This window comes from Octodon degus, unplaced genomic scaffold (genome assembly GCF_000260255.1).
Source record: "Octodon degus isolate 3935 unplaced genomic scaffold, OctDeg1.0 scaffold00006, whole genome shotgun sequence".
NCBI lineage: Eukaryota > Metazoa > Chordata > Mammalia > Rodentia > Octodontidae > Octodon > Octodon degus.
Genome location: NW_004524582.1, coordinates 20,059,038 through 20,081,113, shown reverse-complemented (window position 1 = coordinate 20,081,113; position 22,076 = coordinate 20,059,038). Strand labels below are relative to the sequence as shown.

The following is a 22,076-nucleotide window of genomic DNA, read 5'->3' as shown; positions in this document are numbered from 1 at the left end:
CACCCCGTTTGAAGTCCCCTCAAATCTCACTTCCTCAGTGTCCTGACAGGTCTATGTGTAACATGCCCTCCTCCTCGCCTTCCCCGATGCCTGGTTCTTGCCACCCTGCCCAGAAGCCCTGGCCATCTTCCAAGGAACTGTGTGGCTTCCTTAGTTCTTACACCCAGTATTTAGTCTTCTCACCTCTATTAAAATACAGAACTCAGGGCGTGGTGCCAGGAGGCCCCTGGGCACCACATGAAATGAGGTAAGATTTGCATACAACCTACAGGCATTCTTCTGGATAAGGCATCTCTCCATAACTGATTATACCTAATGCAATGCAAATGCTAGCAACTTCCTCCTCCCAGATATTTTCCATGGATGCACAAACCAAGGACTAGCTATAGATCCCCATCTCTCTGGCATGCATATCCTTATACACACACACACACACACACACACACACACACACATATAAACACACACACGCTCCTTACATATACAAGGGCTTTTGTATCTGGCATGTTCACTTTTGTAACATCAAAGGCTCGGGCCAGGGAGATGGCTCAGTAGAATAAGTGCTTCCCTGGCAAGCACAAGGGCCTTAGGTCAATCCCTGGTTTAAAAAAAAAAAAAATCAAACACTCATGGCAGTGTTTGGCAGCACAGCAGGATTTGAATAAAGCAGCAAACACAAGAATCTCACTTTGCACTGGACCCCCAATGCCCTCCCCCAGCTGAGCTTTGCACGGAGGGCTGTCTCTCTTCATGCAAGGCCCCACCAGCCACACCGCAGCTCATCCTACCTGGGCTTGCCGTCGGGCTGTCTGGTTTTGCCAGTCCTCCTGTAGACCCTGGATCTTGGCTGCCTTCTCCTTCAGGGAGGGGCCCAGAGGGTGTTGGGAGTCACTGTCCTCCTTGAGGGGCACTGCTGACCTTTGAAGATAAAGAGATCCCAGTCACCAAAGATCCCAGAGCTAGGAAGGCCGCTGGCACCCTGGTAGCATCCCAGCCACTGCAGGGGAGGAGGACGGGTGCTCCAGCAGGGTGAGTGGGGTGAGATGCATGTTACTGGTCTTCCTAAAAGCAACCTGAGAAGACATTTTAACTATAATTGCACAGGATGCCACAGGAACTGCTGCATACCTACTTTCGTGGGTGCTTAGTAAAGGAGGGCACATGTGGTTTCTGTGCTATTTTACTGAAGCAGCCCAGCTGACTGAATCAAGGAGAGCGTATTAGTCTCTGCCCATCCATAGCAGCTTTGGTCCTATGGGTCGTGGGTGTTCATGGGAGCGCCACTGTGAACACAGCAAGCTATGAGAGGCATGGCACATTTCTACCAGTTCTGAGCCCCTTCCCTTCTGATGACCACAACATACCCTAGGTAGGGACTAATCCCTCAGCCAGGCTCTCAGAGTGAGAAGGCACATGGAACACACGGGCCCTAGTTAGTGGCAGAGCAGGCACGCCTGGCCTTCAGCCAGCAGCCAAGAACACTGAAGCCCAGCACAGCCTGGCCAGGCCGAGACTAGGCAGTGCATCCCTGGAATGAAAGCCACTCACACTTGAAGGAGCTTGTTAGAGCAACAACCCTGACTAACAGAGGTGATGTAGGTGGAGACTCCACTGAGTGACAAAGCTCCCTTTTGTCCCCAACTAGAGAACCAAAGGTTTTAGACCAGTCCAGAATCTTGGACCAGACCATTAACCTCTTTAAGCTTTAGGTTCTTAAACTATCAAATGAGCTCCTTGGGTCGGGGTAACAATTACATAAGTTTTGCCAAGCCCATAGGTGTGCCAAAGACATACAAGATATTTCTGTTTCTTCCCTAAGCATGATGTAAAAGGCAGTGAGAGATATTTGAGAAATGAATGAATGAATGAATGAATGAATGAATGAATGAATGAAACTGAGCCCTTATCCATCAGAGCCTTGGAAAGGCTGCCTGCTGTGTGCACCTTTCTTCTTCATCAGGGCTGGCTCCTTCTTCAGCTGCTAACTTGTCTTCTCTCAGCAGCATCCGAGAAGGGTCCTTCAGCTTGGAGCACGGGTCCTAAAGCAAGAACAACGGGCAGGTGAGGTCCAGGACAGTTCCCTCATCCCACCTGGCTCCTTCAAACTGGAGAGGAGAGGATCCCCCAGCCTGCAGGCTGGGGTGAACAGGCCTGGGCAGATGAAGAGCCTGGTTTGTGACTGGTGTCAGCTCTTAGCTTGGTATTCTGATTTTCAGTCTGCAAAGCAATCCACACAACTCATGAAAGTAAAGCCTGGGACAATTAAGTAACTCGCCCAGGGCCCAGCATCTGTGAGGAGTAGAACCCGGCTGTGCACTCAAGCAGTCTTACACTGGGGTTCCAACCCAACTCCTTCATGATTCAGTGCTGTGTGAGACATGCAGAAGTGGTCCCAGATGAGCCTGGCTTGTCATGGGGCTTGAGTAAGGGTCACAGATGAGCACTGGGACAAGGCCAGTGGCAAGTGTGAGTGACTATGCTGATAAGGATGACCATACCAATTCATGGGTTGCAGTGTGCACCATCTCATTACATAGGACCAGAAAGCTGGAACTTCCCCAATGACCAGCAGTGCCAAGCTACAGGATATGGGAAGAGAATATGCAAATGACTAAGCAACAGTCCAATCGCATGCCCTCATGTTGTCGCCTTTCCACAGAGCCACAAATGTGAAAAATACTTTTAAAAAAATTTTGATGTTTCTAGTTGCCATGGTGACCAGTGTCCACAGCAAACAGTATGATAAGATGAGCTGAAAACAGATTTGCTTGCTGTTAAGTAACGACTAACCACAACCTGGGATTTTCATAACTACTTGCATGGCTTGGAGCCAGGGTCTTGACTGTTCTGGAACAATTCATTGAGTGTCAACAGAGACCTCACTCACATCTTTGGTTTCAGACTGTGCTCCTGAGGCCCTGGGAGGAGTCTCAGGGCCCTGGGGGAGGGGCAGAGCTTAAATGGAGGGGGTATTCCTGGGATTCCAGCTCCACTTTTTCCGCAGCAAAACTGCTCTGTGCCTTTCCTTGTACTGTCAGGCCTATAAAAGGACACGGTGCTAAGGGAAAGGATGACACCCACATTGCCAGGCACCACGGTCACCTCCAGCCACACTCACTGGGCCTCTTGGCTGTGTTGGAGCTACCTGACCCCTCTCTTCTTCATGCAGCCCTCTCCTTTGGGTGTTCTCTGTCCCACCTCGTACCAGCTACTCCTTAGCTCTCTGCTAAAGTCTCCTATGCTTCCACTCGAGACCTCGGGCATTGGACGTTTCTCTTTCTCTCCTTGGAATCATCCAGTCATCCAATCTCATGCCATTAAATGCCCCATTCATGCTAGGTACATAAGGAGTATTCAATTTAATATCCTGTGGGATGATTGTTTCCTAACCGCCTTTTCTAAAATGAACACCCCCCCCCCGCCTTGCATTTGTTCTGCTTTTTCCAAAAGTACAATCTCAGCCATGGGCCAGTCAAATAGTTCAGCGGATTAAAGTGCCTGCAGGCAGGTGCAAGGGCCAGGGGTTCAATCCCCGGGCCTGCCATGCTGGCCCCGCCCCTGGGCATGGGGGTGCACCTGTAATTCCAGCTCTTGGAGGCGGTAAACAGGCAGATCACTACTAGTCTGACTACTAGTCTGATCTAGTAGTGAGACCCTGAACACCCTGTAGACCCTCCCCTAAAATACAAAAAAAAATCTCAGCCTGACTTTGTCTAGTCTTTAATTCTCTGTTTCCATTGCTGGAAGGTTAGCACCACAAGGACAGGGACTCTGCTCTATTCACCTGTTTCCTTGAAGCTTAGGACAGTATATGACCAGTAGGAAGTGCTCCCTGATGCTCCTCATACTCCTGAGCCATGTGACCTAGCATAAAATTGGCAAGATGAAAGTGAAGTGGCGGGGTGTCTGTCTGTCTGTCTGTCTGTCTGTCTCTCTCTCTCTCTCTCTCTCTTTCTCTCCTCATTTTTTTTTCTTCAAACAAACAGTAGCTAAACGTGAATTTTTTAACTGGCTCCCACTATTATATCACATTAATCCCTAAATCAACCTCATTTTCTATTTCATTCCTAGCTTGTGTTTCTCTGATCAAACCTAACTGGCCACCAGATCCACTAGTCCTTCAAGGTCCTATTCACTTTCTCAAGATTTCATTTCACTCTCCTGCACTGCAGTAGCACTCTCTGCCCTTGAAATTTCTGTAACACTATTCTGTGGTCTCAAAATTTCATAAACATTTGTTTATCGTTGCTTCTGTCAAACACCGTGCTTAAAACAGCAACAAATGAGACAGACACAACAGGGTTTCTAACTTGTAGCAGTCGTAGGTGCATTTTCTTTCTCTCTCCCTACACTATAAAAAAACATTAAACTACTCTCAGATGAAGTATAAAAATCTTATAAAGGCAACAGGCAGTAATTGAAAACTTTTAGCACAGCTGCATTTTCACAGCCCGAATCTTCCCTTTGTGCTCCTGGACGCTGAAGGCTAGTGGTTGATGCCCTGGTCACAGGGCCCACAAATTTAATTCAAAATAATGGCCTAACTAGACAAATCCAATTTCCATTGAGACATGAGACTATCAGTCCATGTTTAACCCCATGTTTCAAGTATTTGGGGCATTAAAATGTCTTATATTGCCAATTCTCATAAAGCCCAGAAGGAAATATCATGACCCAAGCAGAGCAGCTTTTTTTTTTTTTTAATTTAAAAAATACCTCTTATTTATTTGGTACAGGGTCTCACTATGCAGGTTGGACTCATAGTGATTCTCCTGTCTCAGCCTCCCTAGTGCTAGGATTACAGGCTGCACCACCACCCCTAGTTTCAGGGCCGGCACAGTATGAGGTACCGGAGATCGAACCTGGGTCCTTGCACTTGCCAGGCAGGTGCTTAAACCACCAACCTATGTCCCCAGACAGCAGAACAGCTTTCTGAATCACCTGCTATAAATACATGTTCTGTAAACTTGGCAGAAGTGTGTGGTGAAGGTGAGACAACAAAAATCAAAACAGCGTGCGTGTTACAACATGAGCGCTATGTGAGAAAGAACTCATTAGGCTCGGGTTTCGAACCTGGCTACAAGGAAATGCTAGTAATTCAGAGAGCACACAATACGCTGACAAAAACAGTTCTAATATCAATACTCACACAGACATAAACTGGCTAAGATCAACAGTCAGTCTAGCTCGATAAAAGGAGTCCTTTGTCCCAGCGCTCTAATAATGACCCTGTCGGCATTGAAAGCTGTAGTCTGGAAACATAAGGTGAAATGTTCAGAACTTCAGGGGGAAAGAGACTTTATTATTATGGAAGATTTCAATACCCATCTCTCCCAAACTGATACGAAATGGACTAGGATGAGGAAGATCTGAAATGCAGGGTTAATAAATCAAACCCAACAACTAAACAAGAAACTGTTGTGCTCACTTTGGCAGCACATATACTAACATTGGAAGGATACAGAGATTAGCACGACCCCTGCCTGCGCAAGGATAAAAAAGAAACTGTTAACCTGGAACATTTATATAGTGCTGCATGTGTGCCAGGCCTTCGACTCTGAGGTGGAACTATCTTCCCATTTTATAGGTGATGACCTGAGGCAGGAGACGCCATGCTATTTGCCTGAGTCCACACAGTGAATATGCTACGCCCATGTCTTTTTTTATTTTATTTTTATTTTTTTATTTTTGGTGGAACCGGGGATTGAACTAAGGCCCTTGCACTTGCCAGGGAAGCACTTTTTCCACTGAGCCATCTCCCCGGCCCCGTGAACATGCTATGGAGGAAGGATGTAACCATATACGCCCTAATGACCGAACTGAGAGGACGTACGCTTCCTTTCTATCACACAGGTACTATTTTGAAAACTGACTCCAAATTAAGCTGCAGAGCAAATCCACCCCAATTCACCGTGATGATATTCTACACACAGGGCTAAGTGAGGACACTCCACAAAATTAGAGGGCAAATATGAAAGTAGGTTTTTAAAAAATAAAATGAACTTCAAATCTCTGTGACACAGCTAACAACATGCACTCAGAGGAAAATTTATACACCAACAATTATTAGGATAATTATTCAAGATGTTAGGAAAGAAAAAGGATAAACCCAAGGTAAGTAGAAGGAAAGATATGAAAGACAAAATAAATGATATGGAAAAATCTGACCCATACATCTGAAAGCTGGTTCTTTGAAAAGACAAACCAAACTTCCGGCAGGCCTGATCAAAAAAGGAAGAACTTAAAGCAATACAAATAATGGAAAGCCAGAATATAGCTCAGTGGGACAGCACCTGCCTGGCAAGCACAAGGTCGTGAGTTTGATTCCTGGTACCTAAAATAACAAAACAAAAATAATAGACAAGGAGCTCATGAAAGAACAAGATAAAGAAGAATTCCAGGGGGCCTGGCCCTAGCTCAGGCCTTTAAGTGGCTGCTTCCACAAAGCTGTCAGCCTCAGGCTGCTGGAGTTCGAACCTCACAACTCTCCAGCTGGCCAAAAGTGCCCTGAAGGCATTCGAGGAAAAAAAAAAAAAGAAGAATTCCAAATACACTCTAAGTTGCCATGAAGAACGTGAAAGGGACTCTTCAGGATGTCATTTCTGGGCTGCTTTATTAACCACTGCTGTAATAAAGGAGTCCTGGGAAGGATCCAGAAGCAGAGGTGGCCTGGAGGAGCTGATGCATGAAGCTCTGTCACGTTTTCATATCTGCCTGCTTCCTCACATTATCTTGGATGCCTCAGACTCTATGAGGCAGCCGAGAAGGGGTGGCTACTCCTGCTACCTACAGACGGGAACTGTCTTGGTTACTTTTCTCTTTTGCTGAGACAAAATACCCAACCCCCCAAAATTAAGGAAGGAAAGGTTTATTTAGCTCACAGTTTGTGGAGGTTTCATCCCATACTCAGCTGACTCCGAGGCAGAGTGACACATGGCAGGGGACAGCAATTCATGGTGGCAGCTAACAGCAAAAGCAGCAGGAGAAAAAGTGAGGAGCAGCAGAGAGCAAGCCTCTCTCCTTCCCTTGTACAATATGCAGGCTGCTAGCCCCAGGGCAGGTGTAGCCCTCACCCTCACTATCTCAGCTTTGGACTGTAAATCAATCACAAACTAGAAGCCCACTCCATGACTGCATGAGGCTTTGGGGGGACATCTGGACACAAACCATAACAGGGACCCGTGATTGGGCTTGTGAGTGACTTGTCTCGGATAACATGACCAGTAGGGGCAGTCTGATGAGTAGACCCCTGTGTTCTCTAAACCTCTCCACACCATTCTGTGTCCCTGCAGTGGCACTTGGACGTACCAAACTGACAGGATTCCCTGCGCCTAGCGTCAGGACTGAACTGAATGTGAGTGAAAGGTGTGTCACGCAAACATGCTGATAAGAAATGTCTGCCACCTGGAGACTTAGATCATCTGAGACCCTGTTGACCGTTTGCTGTGATCTCAGCTACTCAGGAGGCCGAGGTAGGAGGGTCACAAGCTGGAGTCCAGTCTGGGCACTTAAGCAAGATTCTGTTTCAAGATAAAATATCAAAAAAGGACTGGAAATGCAGTTCAGTGATAGAAAATTTGCTTAGTATGTATGAGGCCGTGGATCAGTACGCCAGTGACGCCCCACCCATACACAAAAAAGGGACATGATAAATGGCATCAAGAATATGGTAAAAGGAAGCCTGGACCCTTTCGGTCCCCATAAGACACAGATTTAGTAGTAATTCACAAATTTAGTAGCAATCACAAATTCCTGATGTGAAAAGTAAGAAAAAACCCAACAGGTTCCTACATCCTAGAAGAATGTGAGACCACTCGCCAAAGCTGAAGGCGAGGCTTAGCAAACTTCTGGCCAGAAGTGCTGCCCCCGATGCTGTGCCCAGGATCAGGAAGAGACCCTCCAGCTTCCAGCTTCACCCAGGAGTGTGGAGGGGTGAGTGTGCATGTCTAGCACCCCAAGTCTTCCCAGCGGTTCCCAGTGATCTGGCTTCTGTCTGGCCCTCATGGAGCTCTGACAGGCCTGTCACAGTCCAGTTACCTGAGGGAGAATGGGCTGGTGACCATCGCAGTCCCCCCTTGGCTCACCACAGCTTGACCAAACAAAACCCAAGCTGCCTGCTTCTGTCTGGGAGAGAACCAGTGGGAGGACTCCTTCCGGCCAACAGGTTGACAAGGACTTCTCTGGTGCAAGGGCAGTTTGTGAAGACTGGGAGAGGCCTACTTTGTCTAATCAGCAGACAGCAGCATAGACAGTCAAGGAGAGTAAATATGAGGCAAAGAGGTTCCAAACCAAAGAAAAGCTGGACCTCTTGAAAGTGACTTAGTTATTTTCTCCTTGCCAAGACAAACACCCTGTGGAGGACCACCTGAGCAGCTCTCCTTGAAAGAAGAGCAACTGTCTCCATTTTGACTGAGCCTGACCCTATTTCCTTGTATTGTTCTGTACAGAGCTGGCTAGGACTTCTGTTTACCCTTCATTTGGCCTTAAGCAATGCGTACTGGTCTAGCTGAGGTGCTGGTGATAGTCTTTGAAGGTGGTGTGCGTGTTTCCCTGGTAACCTACACCTGCTGCTCTTTAATGTGAGCCAGGTTGAGACAGGATGGTAGAGCTAATGCTCTGCAGGCGCCAGCTGGGATGGAGCCTCGAGACAGAGGCCATGACTTCCTGGGGCTTGAAAGACTACACCAAAGCTGAAGCATCAGACTTACCAAAACATTAGGTACTATATAATGCAGATTACTCTCTCTGCATATCGCAGAGGTAAATTTAGGCCACCCACCTAGCTCAGCTCATAGTAGTCTCTTTCCCACAATTCTCGGTCAATCCTCAAGCCACACCCCACTGAATAAAACTGGGTGAGGCCCAGGGTCACTCTCTTTGTTCCAGAAAGCTATCTTCATGGCTGGACTTAGAGCCCCTTGACTCCCCGATGATTGAAGATATAATTTAGTGTCTTTGTTTTCGCCGTGGGTTGCATTGTAAGTGATAGATTGGAATCAGTTTGATGGGATTCCAATAACGTAGTTTGGGATTACAAATATTGGCTTCTTGGACCGAGACGAGGACCTGGAAGTGTCTCCTACAACACCCGACACCCAAAGTTAAAGAGGGAAAGCCTTATTTAGCTCACAGTTTGCAGAGTTTTCAATCAGCTGGATCCAAGGAAGAGTGATGCATGACCTTGATGGTCATGGCCGTGGGAAGACAGCAGAAGCAACAAGAGAGGAGAGAGAGACCCTTTCTGTTCCTTATAGTGCATGCAGGCTACTCGCCCTAGGATGGTGTAGCACTCACACCCTCAGTTCCAGCATTGGACCTTGAATCAATCACAAACTCTGGATTCTCTCACCTCCAAAAAAGCCTAAGACTACATGAGGCTTGGGGGGGGGGACATCCAGGCGCAAATCATAAAAGTAACCTTAATAAATCAAAGTGGAATGACCTGACAAAGAACTGAAATAACCGGTATTTACAGATATAAAGAGAGCAATGTGCTAACACAATGAGAACGTCAACAAAGAGGTAGGAAATACATCTATAAAATGAGTGCCAAACATATCATGGAGCTGAAGAACATAATAATTTACATAAAAATTTATTGCAAGGTTCAACAGAAGACAACCAATCAGAAGAAAAGATCAGTGAATTCAAAGATGGGTCACTGGAAATACTTCAGCCAGAGAAGTGAAAAAAAAAAAGGAAAGTAAGTGAAGAAAGCTTAAGGGAACTGTAAGATATCATGAAGAGGACCTAGCTATGCATATGGATTTTAGAAGGAAGGACACTGCACAGGATAAAAGGGCATTCATGGAAATTATGGCTGAAAAGTCTCCATAGCTGGGGAATAAAATTTACCTAGGGTTCTAAGACACCAAAGGTCACTAAATAAGGGGAAGCCAAAGGAATGTGTGTGGCACACATTATAATCAACTTGTCAATTTGTCTCTTCTTTGGGAAAATATCTATTCAAGTTCTAAGCCTGTTTTTAACTGGATAATTAGGGTTTTTGTTGTTGTTTTGTTTTTTACTGTTGTATGAGAGTCATGCATATTTGTGCATTAATCCCTTGTGATCCAAATGGCTTGAAAACACAAATGAGGGACAGGTACATACAAAGGTGCTCAACAACACTAATTACAAGGGACATGTAATTGAAACTACAGTGATATCAGCTCAGCTGCCAGGTGACTACTATTTTTTTTAAAAAAGTCAATGTGAAAATGTGGAAAACTGGGCTGGTGAGATGGCTCAGTGGTCTAAAGCACCTACTTAGAACAAGCTCAGCAAAGCACAAGGACCACGGTTCAATCCCCAGCACCACATGCCAGCCAGCCCCGCCCCCTGGTGGGCTGAGCTGGCCACACACACACACATACACACAAATAAATAAATAAACTTAAAAAAAAAAGAAAATGTGGAAAACTTGGAGCCCTTGCACACTATTAACAAGAATGGGTAATAACACAGCCAACAGAGAAAATGGTATGGAGGTTCCTCAAAAAATTAAAAAGGAAATTTCCATATGATCCAGCCATATTATTTATCCAAAAGAACTGAAATCGAGATTGCAAAGGCATATTAGCATGCTTACGTTCATGGCAGCGCTCTTTACTGTAGGCAGGATATGGAAACACTGTAAATGTCTACCAGCAGCTGAATGGATCAAGAATATGTGGTTATATACACAGTGGACTGCCATGCAGCTTTTAAAAGGTAGGAGATGTTACAACATGGGAAATACAAGGATAACCCTTAAGGGCATTAGGCTAAGTGGCAAAAGCTAGTCATAGAAAGACAAACAGTGTATCATTCCACTTATACTGGGTATCGTGATCAAAGTCATAGAACCAAAGAAAGGAATGATGATTTCTAGGGGCTGAGGTGAGGTGGGAGAGCGCAGTTTCTGTCAAAGGGCATGAAGTTTCATCCAGACAAGAAGAACGCCTAGAGATCTGGCTGATCTACAGTCAGCAATAATGTGTTGTGTGCTTCCAAGTGATGCTAAGAGTGTAGATTTCATCCTACCACAGTAAAATTATGAAAACCAACCAAGCCAAGAAAACCAGCCTGCGAAGTGAAGGCAAGTGAGCTTTGTCCACTTGAATGGGGAGGTGAACCCAAGAATCCTTTCTCTTTCTGATCACTTGTTTTCTGCCCTGGTGTTTCACAGACAGGGACACTGTGGTAGTTAGCTGGGCTTTGCCCCTCAGGGTCTCTGTGTTAAGAGCTGGGTCCCCGGTTAGACAGTTCAGGAGCTGCTGGAACCTTCAGGAGCTGGGGCTGATAGGGGTCTCTCAGGTCACGAGAGTGCGGCCCACAGAAGGGAACACCCATCTTCTAAAGTGAGCCTTGGAAAGAGTGAGTTCCTATGTCAGTCTAAGCCAAATTCCTGAGTCTTTCTCTGGCTTCTTGTTTCACAGTGTGACTTCTAGCTCCTGCACACAGACAGAACTCTGCCTTACAGTCCTCACCAGAGTCTGAGCCATCCTATTTGGGCTTTCAGTACCTACAACGGAGAACCAGATAAAGCTCTTCTATTTGCACAGTTAGCCTGCCTCAGATATTTTGTTGTAGTAGAGGATCACTGCCTCTTGCCTCCTCCAAGTGAGAAGAAAAAGACCCTACTGATCTAAAATCCCCCTCTCTCTAAAGGTTCTTTTGAAAGTGTTTCTTTTCTAACTGTTCAGTTACCAAAATTCAATATGGTACCTTTGTTCCATTTATTCTTTTAATTGTCAGGTCATGCAGCAGATTATGCAAAAGGCAACATTAAACATCTGCTGCACACAAGTTGTGTTAGGTACTGGAAGGATGAAAATTAGTCAGATATGTTTCTTTTTACAATTTATTTATTTGACACATGGTCTTACTATGCAGATCGGACTCATAGTGATCCTCCTGTCTCAGCCTCCCCAGTACTAGGAATACAGGCATGTACCACCATACCTGGTTTTGGGGATCAGCTTGGTGTGGGGTCAGCATGGCATGGGGATCAAACCCAGGTCCTTGTGCTTGCCAGACAGGCACTTAGACCACTGAGCTATCTCCCCAGCCTATAGTTCTTGATCTTGACCAACTTATGGTTCATGGTGGGAGGGGATGAGATACATAATCTGACAGTTCTAACAATCATTTTGTAAATAACAGATTCCCTCTTTTTATTTTTTCATTTTATGTTTCTCATGTTTCAGGTCAAAAGACATCATTCAAAAGGTGCTTGGGTATCATGTGACCAGTTCACAAATGAACCTGGCCACAGAGCTCAGTAAACAGCTGGCCACAGGAGCACCTTGAAGCTCAATATTCCTTTTTCGGTTGTGCATTTGTTTTTATTTACTATTTATTTTTTGGTATTTTTAGGGAAGGGTTTACAGGGTGTTCAGGGTTTCACTACTAGATCAGACTCGTAGTGATCCGCCTGTTTACAGCCTCCTAAGAGCTACAATTACAGGTACACAACACCACAACTGGTCTCAATTGCCAGCTCAGTGTGCCGCGGGGGCAGGGCTGGCACAGCAGGCCAGGGGATCCAACCTCCCTGTGCCTGCTTGCAGGCGCTTTAATCCACTGAACTATTTGGTGGCCCCTCAATTGTGCATTTGTTTCTATATTTTTGGCTCTCCATTTGGGACTGTCTAGCGGGGCTCACCCTAAGCTCCTCCTGGAGTTCCCTGAATTACTCACATCTCATTCACACTCTGGGTTCCCCACCTGGCAGCTTTCTGATCTGGTTCTGCCCTGTGCTTTCTCTAGTGTGAAGTGGCCCACACGTAACACCACGCACAGAAAGATACGCAGCCCGGCTTCCCCACACCACAGCAGAGGTCCCTTCTAGCTCCTCCCAAGCAAACGGCTGGTCATTTTAACCCTGTGTGCACATTAGGTCTTCATCTTCCTTTTCACCTCAGCTGCGCTGTTCCTATTTTTTCTTTTTTTTTTCCCATAATTTTATTGATAAACAAATAGCGATGAGACAGTTTCAAATCAAATTGGTAGGACAGTTTCAATAATTAATACATTGCATAGATTCCTCCCAGTGGTTAACTGCTGTACAAGATGCGGACATGATATCCTATCTACAAACACTATTAGAACAAACCCCTCTATTCATTAAGAGAATGTAACTATATATCTATCCCAACCACTTTGAATACACAGATACAAAATGGACATTCATCTGTATCCCCTTTTTTTGTTAAGTTCCGTTATTTGAATACGCTGTTTCTATTTTAAAGCAACACCCACAGCCAGGAGATCTGCTGGAAGCGAGTATTCAACGTCATTTTCAAGTTGAGTTGACCATCACTCAAAGGTGGCATTTTGTGCATCTTAAAATAGAGCAGGTAGTGTAATGGACTTTCACTGAACTGATGACAGGGAACAGCAACAGATGCTGTGAAGTCACCTCACACTTAAAGGGTCTTTTATGGTTTGGAGGGGAGCCAGCACAAGACTTCTGCTTTCACTACCACAAGTCTCCGGGGTAGGAGGAGAGGGATACTAGCACTGTGACTCTACTAACCGGAAGTAGGGTAGCATCCTGGCTCAGAGTATGGGCCCTCCTGTCACCTCAGGCCTTAGTTTCCTTATCTATCAAAATGAAGATAGTACTAGTACTTAGTACCTCACAGGGTTGTTGTGGGATACGTCTATGCAATACGCTAAGTGCTTGGCACACAGCCGGGTCTCATCCCCATGTTTACCACTGTGAGCGATGAGGAAACTGATCTCAGAGGACTACTGCTTTGCCTACTCCTTCAACCAGACCTGGGCAAAGCTAGGTAGAACCTATGCTCTGACACTCAGCCAGAAGCTGCTGTCCTGCCTTTTGCTGTCTTCCAGAGCTCCAGAGAATTCTGGCCTAATGCCTACTGCCAGGAAGGGAAGTGCAGCCGGCGTGTTCCAGGTCAGACCCCACATGTGTCGGCCACCTTTTTGCTGCTCTAACAAGGGTTCTCAACTTAAAGACAGAAAAGGTTTACTTTGGCTCAGAGTTGGGGGGATTTCAGTTCAGGGCTGCTTGGACCTGTGGCTTTGGGCCCAAGGCAGCACAGTGTGTCATGGCAGACGTGCACTTCAGAAGCTGCTTACCTTAGTGACTCTGAAATGAAGAGAGAGGAAGAGGGACACTGGGGTCTCTTCAAGGACATGTCCCCAGTGACCTACCTTCCTTCCCTGAGGCCCTGCCTAGCAACCATTCCACTAGTTCCCAGCAGCTGTAAGCTAGAGATCATGCCATGAGCTCCTGGCCTTTGGAAGGCACTCTGGGTCCACAAGATCTGCCTCAACTATGCAGGGGATGCCAGCCGTTAGTGGCCTGAGGCTACTCGAGACATCTCAATTGCCTGAAAGCTTAGTGACCCTTAACTGCCTACACCTTTGATAAGTATGGTCCTCTAGGTCTGTACTACTGAGCCACACAGCCCCTGCAGTAAGTGGGGGTCCGTCTCAGGCCTAGGTACCCCCTTCTCCTTCCCACAAGCCTTAGGGATCGTGGGTCATATTCCTTCTCCCAGCATGACTCAGGTGAGGTCATACTCAAAGTTCAGTGTCAGCAGATGTCTTTCCTCTGCAAAGCCATCCTGGACCAACCTGGGAAGAAAACTCCCTCTCCCATCTGGTCTGCACAAGAATGTTCCCGACATTTTGTAGCACTCATCATGCGAGTCATTATTTTTTTTTTAAATTTTTTTTTTAAATTTTATTTATTTATGTGTGTGTGTGTCCAGCTCAGCCCACCAGGGGGCGGGGCCGGCTGGCATGTGGTGCTGGGGGATTGAACCGTGGTCCCTGTGCTTTGCTAAACTTGTTCTAAGTAGGTGCTTTAGACCACTGAGCCATCACACCAGCCCGTGAGTCATTATTTAAGTAGATGCTTGTTTCTCCTATTTGAATTGGAGCCCTCCAAGGCCCAAGGGCATTCATGGGACATCCAGTCCTCTGTGGCTCTTGTGGTAACAGCACTCATAAATACTCATGGAGACCAAGCAACTTGAATAAAAATCAGCACAATGGCTCTCGTTTTCTTTCTGGAGATGGTGTAGGCAGGGATGCATCTAGGAACATTTCTACCCTCCCCTGGCCTCAGGTCGGCGTGGCCGAGGTAACAAAGGACTCTTTCAGAAACACTTTCCTTTAGTAGACCGGCCTGGCTTTCTGGAAACTGATGGATGGTACTTTGAGACTGAGTGAAGCAGACTAGCCATGAGAGAGAAGGACAAAAGGTTTAGGAAGGTCCTAGCTAAATTCAGTGGGGACGGGGCTGTGGATTTGGCTCAGCGGTAGAATGCTTGCCTAGCAAGCTGGAAGCCCTGGGTTCAGTCCTCGGCACCAAAAACAAAAAATAAACCTCCCCTAAATTCAGTGGGGACAGAGCTATAGTCAGGCCAGGTAACGCCTCTGCATGATCTGAGAATAAAGCAAAAAGTTTGCTCTCAGTTGGGCTTGTCTTTTTATCTCTGTTGATTCCCTGAAATGCTTTGGCAGGACAATCAAGGATCTAGATTTAACTGTCAGTTAACCCCCAGGGCTGTTGTCCCTGTCCCTTGAACTGAACAGCTACAAGCTCTTAGCTCAAAGTCCTTCTTGTTTTTTGCCTGCTGTTGTCACAGGCCTGGCTACACTATGTTTTTTTGTGGTGTTTTTTTTTTTTTGTCTTGGTAGACCCGGGGATTGAACTCAGGCCCTTGCACTTGCCAGGGAAGCACTTATTCCATTGAGCCATCTCCCTGACCCCTGGCTGCACTTTGGATTGTTGATCCCATGGCACTTGATCAGGAAAGTCACCTGCTCACATGACTGCCACGCTGGTGACTTGCCAAAGATATTCATAAGTGATAAGTCTCTGATTGGCAGTGTTCAGGAAGTTCAGTGGTTTGCTATTGGCAAAGTTGGGCAAACGGGCACTTCTGTGTGCTGCGGGCAGGGTCACTGCCATAGTACCCAGCTGACGGGAGCCAAGTGTCGGCAACTGTCAAGGTGAAAAGCCTGCGTGCCCCGAGCCAGGAGTTCTACAGCAATGTGCGTTACTGACACCTACTGCAACACTGGCCATGCAGTCATTCATTTAGCCATCCCAAAACCCTCTGAGGTAGGTGGTACAGCGTCGTCCCTACCTTATAGATGAGAAAGTTGAAGAAAAGAGACGCGAAAAATATGCCCAAGGTTATCCAGGCAGTAAGAACCCAGATGTGTGGCTCACCAGTGAGCTGCTTAGCTACTATACTACGCCGTGCATTACATTGCTATCCACTGATGTATAGCCCACAATACACCCAAATTAAAAAGAACCATGCCATCTGCCAAAAGGGAAAGATTATGTTTTGGCTTTTCTGTATGAAGAAGAACAAGGCTAGTTCCTTTTTTAAAAAATGAAGTTGATGTGAAAGCATACACGTATCATAATCTACCTGCTATATAAATTTAAGTTAAAAGAAGCAGAGCGTAGAAGATTATGCTACTGTTTGTGGAAAAAATATAGCCATAATTATGCCTCCATACGATAGAGTAGTTCTGAAAAGATATATAAGAAGAGATAAAACAAAAGAACTAGTTTTCCTGGGATAAGGAACATAGAGGAAATGGATGTTATCTTTATGTACATTGTTATCTTTATGTATTTTTAAAATCCTGCTGCATTCCTCGATAACTTATTGAGAAAAACTGAAGTAGAAAGAATATACAATACCTGTAGCTGGGCATGGTGGTAGACGCCTGTAAGCCCAGCATTGAGAGGCTGAGGCAAGAGGATCACCATGAGTTCAAGGCCAGCCTGGCTACAAGGGGAGTTAAGGCCAGGCTGAACTGTGTAGCAAAATACTATCTCAAAAGGACAACAAAACCAAGCAAAACACCTCCCCCCATGCCAAACAAACCAATACCTGCAAAGCATATAATAGTAGCGTGATAGAAAACACAGCATGAGGTGTTTACTTCTGCTAGGAAATGTCCACATTATTTGAAGGCATTTGTTCACGCATGCCTCCGCTCCAACATCTGGCTCAGGGCCAGCACATCCCAAGTGCCCATGAATGCTTGTGGGATGAATGATTATTGAGTTGAATCTAACGCAATTGACATTTGTTCAAGTTTCTCCTGCAACGTTATATAGAAGAATCTGTACTTCTCTTTGGTTCAAGCTCAGCAGGGACAGTGATCTAGATTAAGAAGAGCTAGAACCCCTGAGTTTCATGGTCGGCTGGCTCCTGGTTCTGGACTTGTACTTGTGTTCTGGACTTCTTCAGAAAGTGTTACTTAAGATGTGGTAGCTATTGTCAACTCAGGGTAATTTTGCCCCCAGGAGACCTCTGTCAGTGTCTAGAGACAATTTTGATTGAGATATTTTGTTAGTGTGGTGTGGTGTGTGTGTGTGTGTGTGTGTGTGCACGCACACGTGCGTGTCAGGGAGGGTGCTACAAGCATTTGGTGAGCAGCCCAGGGATGCTGCTAACCATCCGACATGCACAGCAGAGTCCCACACCACACAATTATTCACACCCAAAGTCAGACCTCGAAGCTGAGAAGCCCTGAGTTGCAGGGACAGCCCTGGCTTACGGCCCGTGTGACCTTGACTGTGAGACCCTCGTCAGGACCAGTGCTTAAGCCCTGGAAGAATGCTGTCAAGGAAAGAAATGACAGTTTGTGAAGACGCTAAGATGCACAGAATGGGCCAGCGGACTCTGAAGCTGACGTGTAGGACTCAGACTCAGCTATACTGTGTTTTTGCACCTGGAGTTGGAAGCAGGATGAAAATTTGGGGCGCCAGTAAAGTAAAAAAGCCTAGAGATACATTCCCTGTGATTGCATCTTATTTGAAAGCAGGGTCTGTGGAATGTAAGGAGTTAAGATGAACCCAGGGTGAGTGGATTAGGGTGAGCCCTAAATTCAATGACTGACATGGTTAAAAGAAGGCAACATGAGGACCCAGACACCAGGAAGGGGAGGCATGTGATGACGGGCAGAGATGGGCAGGGTGCCCTGGGACTCATGGGGCAGCAAGGGGACCACCGGAGACCAAGAGAGGCAGGGAAGGGACAGGTGTTCCCTCAGCACTTCTGGAAGGAAGCAGCCCTGCCAATACCTTGATGTCCAGAACTGTGAGAGAATAATTCTGTTGTTGAAGTGGACAAACATGTGATAACTGATTACAGTGGTCCTGGGAGTACAATACAGCTTACTATGGGCAGGACATGCAGGAGCCACTGTCTGCCCTTGAGCCACACCCCTGAAGGACAGCCAAGGAGAAGCCTGCTGCCAGTGCAAAGGGGACGGGTATGGAGCGTGCTGCCAGGGCTGCTGTTATTAGGTGCTTACTGCTGGTCAGCATCAAAGGCCTCTTTTATCTGCCAGGCAGCCTGCTCTCAGAGAAGGAGGGAAGATTAATCTGACATACCCTTTGCTTTTTCAAGTCACAAGGATAATTACCCTGAACTCTATTTCCTTCATGGTTTTTGCAAATGGATTTTGTACTGATTTTTTTTCCCCAGGCCTTTGGCAGCACTGAGGGAGGATGTGAAGGAGTCCATTAACATCCACATGTGCCGCTGGGGACACAGAAGTGCTGAAATAGAGGAGAAATAGCCCTAATTAAGGCAGAAAAAGCTGGAGGCTACCTGGCTCTCGGGAATGCAGCAGGGTCCGCAGTCTGACTTTTGGGGTCTTTCTTCGGCTCTTTGGGATGGCACCTTCTGTTGTTGGATAAATTCTTCCAGTCTTAAAACCTGAAATAGAAGACAAGAAACACTAGGCAACGAAACAAAGTCCTGCCTCCTGGATATGGTCATTGATCTGGAAATCAATTCTCCTGGGTGGATCTGTTCTAGGGTCCCATTAGACAAATTCAAAGCGTGCTTCTAGAAAAAGCCATCACTAATTAGCTAGCTGCTCCGTCTTTCCAGAAAAAGATGAGCGTAGCAGGTTTCTATTATTCCACACTTTCTTTTAAAATATTTACATGCACGTATCAATAATAGATCTGCAGGGTGATTTCATTGGCTTTCATGCTATTCCTGGCAGGCCAATCAATTTCTTTTTTAACAGAGAAAAGAACACACAATATTTATTAGATGCCTAAAGCAGTGGAATGTCACACTCCTCAATTTCTTTTGGAGAAAAGTATTTGGTAAAAAAAAAAATGAAAATATTTAAGAATTGTACAGATAAATTGAGAGACGTGTAGCCAGGAGGTACTATTAAATTATAAAGCTTTAATCATGACGGTTGTTACTAGTCAACTAATTGTAGCTTATCAATTGAGCAGACTGTTTCCCCTCCAGACTTGAAAAGAATGAGACCAATAACCGTGAAGGAAACTCAGACTTTGCCCACAAATGTGTATAGAAAATCCAACACTTGTCAGGCATCAGCTGGGTACAGGGAGGGAAAGGAGAAGGGACAGAGTGACAGCAAGATGAAAAACGGTCCCTTGTGTTGGAGGCCCTGTCACTTCGCGGGAGAGACAGACTCAGGTTTATGGCCATAGCAACACTGTACGGGTACGTATAAAAATATAGCGCTGTTAATGGCACATTTACTTTGTGCCAGCCATGGGTTGAAGCACTTTATAAGATTAATACTGAAAGGCCAGGTGTGGTGGCACATGCCTGTAATCCCAGCACTCAGGAGGGGTCACTGTGAGCTCAAGGTCAGCCTGGGCTGCAAAGTGAGTTCAAGGCCAGCCTTAACTGCATAATGAAACCCTGTCTCAAAAAGACAAAATAAAATAATAACTCTCAAGACAACCACTATGAAGTGAGGCCGACTACACAGAATTTGTATCAGTGAACTTTGCCCCCAGAGTGCAGGGAGCTTCCAAGATAATGAAGGATAAACAGGAGTCTGCCAGTGGTGAAGGCAGGAGGATGGATTCCGGGCAGCACAGCCAGAGGGGGTACCGGCAGGGGCAGGCGGGATGGGTCTGGAGGCTGCACAGGGGCTGCTCGTGGGAAGAGGGCAGCATGACAGAGTGGACGGAGAGGACAGAGACTTGGGGAGTGACGGCGGTGAGTGAGGTTGAGTCTAGACGGTAAAACGCGGAGGGGTCCAGGAGCTCAGGAGAGGAGGAGGGATGTCTTAAGCAGATTTTGGATTCAGAACATCAGTTCTACAATGAGCTGCCCTAGGGAGAACGCTGACGCAGGGAGACAACACGCATGCACAAACCTAGATAACAGCACAGAGGGACAGCAAGGCCATCAGAATGTCCTCTTGGCTTTACATAAAGAGTATTTGACAAAGGAATATTTCTTTCTTTTCTTTTCTTTTCTTTTCTTTTCTTTTCTTTTCTTTTCTTTTCTTTCTTTTCTTTTCTTTTCTTGTTTGCGGAACCGGGGATTGAACTCAGGCCCTTGTGTTTGCCAGGCAAGCACTTATTCTACTGAGCCATCTCCCTGGCCCCAAAGGAATATTTCAACATCAGTAAAATCTCTGTATACTGCACCTTGTTAAGGTTTATGAAACACTCAGGAGTCCTGTGCAATTGTCTTTGGCTCTTTCTGTATTGACCAGGTTTGTTTCAAAATTGCAGGCTCGAGCAATCCTCCTGTCTCAGCTTCCTGTCCTCCTGTCTCAGGCATGTGCCACCGTGCCCAAATGGCTATTGTTTATGTAACACCCACAAGGAGGTAAATAAGCGTGTGGGTGAACCATCCTGAGAATTCTGACAAGAATTCAAGACAATGGTGCAGAGAGAAGAGAGACAGAGGCAGGCATGGGTCAGGGCCCCACAAAGCTTGAGCAGTGAGTGAATGTGACGATGGAGCAGGCTGGGACTGGAGACCAGAGGGGAGGGGTGGGAGGTGGACGCCGTCCCCATGATTCCTTCTCTTCCTGCTGTGGTAAGGGAGGGCGTGGACAGCAGCACCCTTAGTGTGTTCAACGGAAGTGAAGCTGAGGAGCAAGAGTGAGGCTGAACTTCATCCACAAATGACCAAATCCTTGGTCATCACCTGCAAGCTGAGCGATCCTTCACTGCCAATGAGGAAAACAGAGGCAGACCCGGCACGATGGTGAAGCTGGGGCCTTCAGAGCCGCATGACCTGGGTTGGAAACGAATTTTCTAGTGTGACTTTGGGGAAATGCTCTACCTTTATCCTGCCTCACTCCTCTCATTTCTAAATTAGAGATAACAATAAGCATCATATTGTAAGGTGACTATAAGGATTAAAAGAGTGGATGTATTATATATATAAAACATTCCGAGGCATATCTTGGCTACAAAAAGTGTTCCCCATGAACTTCTCCAAAATAGCCCACATGCCATGTGAAGACTGAAGCACGGCTCAGCCGGAAGGGAGAAGGTGAAGGAAGAGGAAGAGGAGAACGGGCCGGGGGAGGGTGCAGGGAGAACAATGGACTCCTTTCCCATGTGGGGAAAGAAGCCTCCAGCCCAGGACTTCTTACCCACACCCAGCTTGGATGGATTAAGTCTCAGGCATGGAATGCTCACTGATTTTGTCTTTAATGATAATTTATTTATTTTTTTATGTATTTGCTCCTCATAGGGTCTCACTACAGAGCTTGGACTTGTGATCCTCCTGCTTTCAGCCTTCCCAGGGCTGGGATTACAGGCAGGCGCCACTTTGCCCAGACTCTGGCTGGCTCAGCCCATCCTGGGGGCGGGGCTGGCAAGATATGTGGTGTGGAGGATCGAACCTTGGTCCCTGTGCTTGCCTAAGGTGGCCTAAGCAGGCGCTTTAGTCCACCAAGCTATCTCGTTGGCACCTTTAATGATAGTTTTGGAAGTAGAAAAAGTTTAGTGACAAATATACTCAGTAGCTATATCCTCACTCTTCAGCTAAAGAAATAGCATCACCAGTAGAGCTGCAGACCTCCACACTTGTTCCTCGGCCACTGTCCTCACTCTCTTCTAGAAATAACCACTGGTCCATGCTCAGTCCTGGCCCCTCACGCACCTCCATGGATATGTGTTTAGGAACAGCTGATACTGCTGTTCAGATGGTGTCTGTATTTTAAAAAGCTTCCCAGAGCTGGGGACCTAGCTCAAGGGCACAGCACCTGCCTAACATTTGTGAGGCCTTGAATTCAACCCCCAGCTCTGAGAAGAAGCTCCTCAGAGG

At 46.4% G+C, this 22,076-nt stretch overlaps 1 protein-coding gene and 1 non-coding gene across 2 annotated transcripts in view; one reads left to right on the top strand and one right to left on the bottom strand.

The window, feature by feature from the left end:
• The window catches only part of Fam184b (family with sequence similarity 184 member B), a 103,787-nt gene that overhangs the window by 13,517 nt on the left and 68,194 nt on the right, over nt 1-22,076 (bottom strand). Inside the window, exons 7-9 of the mRNA XM_004624658.2 lie at nt 18,612-18,719; nt 1,945-2,039; nt 789-918 (exon numbers count right to left, since the gene is read on the bottom strand). Coding sequence (XP_004624715.1) covers nt 789-918; nt 1,945-2,039; nt 18,612-18,719 — 333 coding nt within the window. The remainder of the gene's footprint in view (nt 1-788; nt 919-1,944; nt 2,040-18,611; nt 18,720-22,076) is intronic.
• Nucleotides 5,421-5,528, top strand: LOC111812488. Its single transcript, XR_002817983.1, has one exon. It is a non-coding gene; the product is annotated as a U6 spliceosomal RNA (small nuclear RNA).